We start from the raw sequence: 6,000 nt of genomic DNA on the forward strand, positions 1-6,000 counted from the left end.
TTCTCGCCGATAAATGATTAAAGTTGAGTTGTAACAAGGCATGTCCGTTTCAATCACTTAACACCTATAAACAATTTGAAAAACGCTCATGATTACTCGTTCTGTATCGGTTCCTTTCCAACGTATCGTGTTATGCCGAGATTGGTAATCCACTCGACTGTTTGGATATTGACGCTGCTCTTCGCTGTGATTGAAAATAAAACATATCCAGGTATCTGTCATCACAGTTCGTATAACTTTTATCTATTGTGCCGAATGCTTCTGTATACACTTGCAAAGGCGACAAATGTTATTGGAACAAATGATAAATAGCTTTTTAGATGCCAAACTGATCGATTCCATTCTTTATAAATTTCTGAATTTTAGAATCACATGATTATAATTCATGATTTTATCAACTTTCTTTATTCTCTACTTCATAAATTTAAGTTAAAATCGATTTTAAAAGATTTTACTTCTGAGAAGTTGTTTAATGAAAAAGTCATACAACAACGATGATGATGGTTATAAGCTCAATAAAATTGATGCTCAATCCTCTGCATTTTTTCCAGAAAAAAATGTTTACTTTGTAGATTTTCGAGAGGACAAAGTAGCACATAATTCCTCCGTAAGTTTTTGGAAGGGAAGACCACTTCGTGGAAATAAAGCTCTCGAAATTGTCAGATCAGAATTCCCGAACGAGACTTTACCATTTCGAGCAGCAGGAGATATAAATCTTGAAGGATATAAAAACGCCAGCTTAAATACAAGAACTTTGATGGATTTTAACGGTCCAGTTATAATAGAGGATATGAACGATCAGAATCTCGCGAATCATATTCGCGTCAAGAGAAATGAACCGATTGTTCATCGCAGACCAAGTTCCGTGAATTTGCTTCCACGAAATTTCCAGCGCAGGACTGATGAGCCAAGCATATTTAGTGACGCGACATTAAAAGCATCACGTTCGGAGTATGAGAACCAATCTAATACCATTGTGGATACCATGGTACCGCAATCACATAAACGACACAAACGAGGAATCTTGTCGGAAAATGGTCATCGTAGGAAACGCGTGAAGGGAAATATTGGACATTCTAAACATAACGTTGAGACGAAAAATAAAAATAAGAAGCACAAAGCACAAAGTGCTTTGAAGTCTCCCAATCAGCTTGTCACGAAAAAAACGAAAAATCCAAACTTGAGTATGTTCTTTTTTATTTCGAAAATATATCAGATTATATTCATTTCACTAAAGCCTAGTTCCACAACTTATAGTTAACTTTTAACAGAAATTTAACTTAAAATAAGTTAAATTTCTGTTAAATCTCGGTTAAAAGTTAATGAGTTGTGAAACTGGGCCTAAATATGGTCATTTAAATCCTAACATATAAGAGATATTTTTACAAATCAAATAAAACTCAAAATTAGATGCAGTATTAAGAAGAGAGAGATTGCTTATCTAGATTCTTTATTTTTAATCTAAAACAGATTTAAAATAAATTTAATCCTTAAAACTCCTGAGTAATCATCATAACCACACAGAATTATGATATCAGAAGCGAGAAATGACATGTTAATTTTTATTACAAATAAAATGATGAGATTGCTTTAAAACGTTTGTAAAAATGGATGAAAACTATGCTTATCCTTTCTCTCCTGATAATCAATAAATAATTGTAAAAAGTGATAAAACACACATTAAGTGCTTTTATTTAATGCGCATACGTACCTTATTTACACGTTATCACTTTTTATGATTATTTACTGAGTATCAAGAAGGATAGTTTTTACCTATTTTTACAAATGTTTTAAAGCAATCTTATCATTTTATTTTATCCAAATCATTTTATTGTTATCATTTTGTTGTTATTTAAATGACATGTAATAAAAATTAAATTAATTAATAGTTAAGAGTTAAATATATTAAAAATTATATAAAAAAATAAAACCCTTACAAAGAAAGTATTTAAAACCAAAGATGTACTTTTAATTTATAGAATGTGATAGACACAACATAGATAACATGCAACATATATATATCGCGAATATATTACATACTACACAAAATCAAATCTGAATTTTTAGTTTCTCAAAACGAATTCTTTTCTATTTATCTCATTTATTTATAGAAAAAAGAAATAAAAATACTCAAAAAATCAGAATGCATGCTAAAGCAATCGACAAGTTGCGGAAAATAGAAAAAAGAGAATCCGAAAATAGCGATTTCAACAATAATATTGACAGTGCTAACGAACAAATGGAAGCTTTAATTAATCGGAAAGAAGATGCGTCATTAATAAATAGAAGTTTGACAAAAGAACAGCGACAAAAAAACGCCATAATGTTACCTTTTGTGCACATTGGAAAAGCGGAATTGCATGTTCGTATCGAAAAAATTCCTACGAACAAGTCATCGTTTATCAGTCCTAATAATTGGACGGATTCATTCGGGACTAGTCCTTGCTCGATTATGTTACCGAAATATAATACAAGCGATGAAATTCTCAATGTTAACCCAAATGTTGCTCCGAATTTTGATTCCGCTGAAAAAAAGAAAGCTAATAACGTTCTAGTAAAGATTACTTTGAAGAAGCAAGATCCCAGAAACGTGTCTGGTCAGGAAACAAGCGATTCTGAAAATACATCGTTCTATAATGCGGAAGTCGAAATGGAAGCTCATCCGATTGAATCCAACATGTCGAGAATCGAAAATCGAAATACAAAAAAAGAAAAGTATGATCATATGAACGAGATGTCTGTAGAATTATCGGAGGACTCAAAGTTGCGAGCGAAGAGAAACCAGCAAGTTATGTCTAAGTATTTACGAAACGATAAGAACTCAAAGGAAGCGACACGTTTCAAATACATCGAAGAAGGAATCGGAGACACGAAAAATGAGAAGACAAGGTACAGAAGGACTCAAGGTAATCGTGCTGTAAGATCGATCGAAGAAATTAAGGAGCTTGCTGAAAAGTTAATCGCCAAGGTAAGAAACTGTTGTCAGGAATCTTTCTTGCAGATTATATCAGAGTTTAGTGTAGAGATCCTTCGTTTCCAGATAAACGAACTGCAAGTATATGTGAGCAATCGTAGTGAAATTCTATATAATTCTATAAAAGAAAGGGATTCTTGTAAAAATCGCACAATGAAGGAGGAACCGAAGATGAACGTGAAGAAGAAAGACATCTCAAGTTCTACATCCAAGATTGCTGAGAACACTGACAATCGCCAGCGCTTTGCAAAGGAAGCAATTTTGGCAGGTAAAAGAACATCCCAAATGCGTTCTAACGGTTCGAGATTCGCGCGAGGAGAATATCGAACGAGGAGGAAATCGCGTCGCAAGTGGGGCAGGTGGATGGACTGGAGCAGCTGTAGCGTCACCTGCGGCAAGGGTCGACAGATCAGGTGGCGGCATTGCCTGCACGACTGTAATGATGCGGAAACTGAGATGGAAGAGAAAGCATGTCAATTGCCGGCTTGTCCCCCGAGTAAGTTCCTCGGAATATTTTGAAAGATTCCTCCTTCAACAGACGACGATCGGCGAGCGATGTTTTGCAACGTATCAACGAGTCAGTACCATAATTATTAAAGAAATATTATGTAAAACAGCAATGTGATTTGATGTGGTACTATAATCTTCCGGTTGCTTAAAATGTATAGAATTATTTATTCATCTAACTGCGCTTCATGAAAAAGGATCTCAAATGGTTTCTCGATAAGGAACGTTCGCGAAGTATCAAATTCTTTGAAATTCATTTTATGCTATTCTTTTTTCTGTGTAATAATTTCTGTACAAAGATTTTTATCACTTCGGATCACGCGCTTGTTTTATTTTACACAGGAACTTTTAAAGTTACAAAAATGCAATTAACAATCAATGACGCTTTATCCCGGGAAGATTGTTTGAACGATGGAATTCTTGAAATTCGCAAGTTACAAACGTTATCGCCGTATAAAACTGAACAAAATTTTTTTACAGCCTCGTGAACCTTCCTTATTAATTATCCATGTACACAGTTTGCATTTTATATAATAATAACAAATCGTTTGATGTATATTTCTCATCGTCTCATTATCAAATACATAATATATTATACAGCATTTTAAACAATATCTCCTTCTTCGCCTTCAGTATTCACAAATAACGAGGGCATTCATTGATTAAAGAGTAAGTTCGTAGCAGCTCGATCATCGTATTCAATGTCACTAAGTCACATTGATTTATACAAGATACGATTGTCTACCCCTTGCTAATAATCGTGTTACAAAATAGGCTCTTTTTAGTTGAACTTTTGCACCACCTGTTTTCTTCCTTTTTTCTTCAGAAGGAAAAAAGAAAAAAGATGAACTGGTGCAAAAGTTCAGCCAAAAAGAACAGGTCTAATATTAACGAGCATATATACTTTCCATGCACACACAAGTAGATATGAATCTATACAACGCTTTCTTACTTTTTCCAATCAAATGACGCAGTACTTTGCTCTATCAGCAATCCGTACATTTTTGTGTATGTTATAAAATCTGATATCGTACAATATTTATAAAGTTTTACAATACATTTTTTCTTACGTTCGTTTTCTGTGATGCTCTGATTTGAAAAAATATTAATAAAATTCAGTCGACCATTTAACATTTTTATCCTATCAATTTAGGCGTAACGTAAGAATCGAATTGTATTGTATGAGCAACGTATAATTCATCTACATATTAATAAGCTAGATGACATACTTTCTATAAGCAATTATTTATCAAAGAATATTCAAAAGTAAATATAACATGTTTATGCAGCAAATTTTATCATAATTGGAATATTATTACGTTGTCAGTATAAGTTTTCAATCATCAACAATTTATTTTTAATTTTTTTTCTAAACACTTGATGGACAATGGAAGATCCACCAAGATTGCTTTTAAATGCAAGGTAAAATGGACATTTGATAATTAAAAACAATTGTTGATAAAAATTAAGATTTCTAGCATGCAGATATAATTAGAATCTATTTTTTTTCGAACATATTTTTAGATATGTCAATTATCAGACATATTATTTATTGATAAATAACTTGCAAAATATTTTCATGCATGACACATTCGTAATTGCTGATTTAAACAAAATACGTCTTATTTAATTTATATTTTGATGTTAATGCTGAGTCTCACTCTTGACTAAGGTACAATAAAAAAATGCTAGAAAATAACGATACAAGATATAGTACCGAAAATTGTATAATCGAACATTCGTGAAATGAATTAAGCGAATGAGAAAGACAATGCTAATGTAACGCCTTCAATTATTTAATATTTGACTTATTCAGGAGAACACATAGCGTTACATATACAAATTGATCACATTGATAAAACGCATCTATTCTTCGTGCGCATGTATTCACGCATACATATAAATGTTCTTAACTATGCATCGTTACATAAGCAGTATCAATAGTCACATATCGTGCACATTGGCATTCACAATTTTGTCCTAGATTAAAAGGACGCAAATCAGTCAACAATGCAAATTGTAATCTTACCTATCATTCGACTACTTAAATTGTGAATGCTATATTTGATAACTTTGAGTGTTGTTTTAACATCGTTGACCTATCTGTAATTATAATTATTCGATAGATTTGATATATGTACGTCAGATTGCAGTCAAAATTTGATGTTCATAGCTAGTTGCTTGCACACTTTTAGCTTATCATTTAACAAGAAGTCACTTGTGTGAAAAAAGAACCAAGGCGCATATTGTGATATTGTATACGTACATACGTACATACGCACGCACGCACGCACGCACGCACGCACGCACGCACGCACGCACGCACGCACGCACGCACGCACGCACGCACACACACACACACACACACACACACACACACACACACACACACACACACACACACACACACACACACACACACACACACACACACACACACACACACACACACACACACACACACACTACGTACACACGTACACTACACTACACACTACACTACACACTACGACACGTAC

The 6,000-nt window shown here is 33.4% G+C and overlaps 1 protein-coding gene across 1 annotated transcript; it reads left to right on the forward strand.

Moving 5' to 3' along the window:
• Positions 1–757: 757 nt before the first annotated feature.
• On the forward strand, positions 758–3,493 carry LOC105626785. The gene is made up of 3 exons (XM_012208080.1): positions 758–1,184; positions 2,112–2,968; positions 3,041–3,493. The coding sequence occupies exons 1-3, from the start codon at positions 758–760 to the stop codon at positions 3,491–3,493; spliced, it is 1,737 nt and encodes a 578-aa protein (XP_012063470.1).
• Positions 3,494–6,000: the final 2,507 nt, after the last annotated feature.

Source organism: Atta cephalotes (assembly GCF_000143395.1).
Source record: "Atta cephalotes unplaced genomic scaffold scaffold00006, whole genome shotgun sequence".
Classification (NCBI taxonomy): Eukaryota; Metazoa; Arthropoda; class Insecta; order Hymenoptera; family Formicidae; genus Atta; species Atta cephalotes.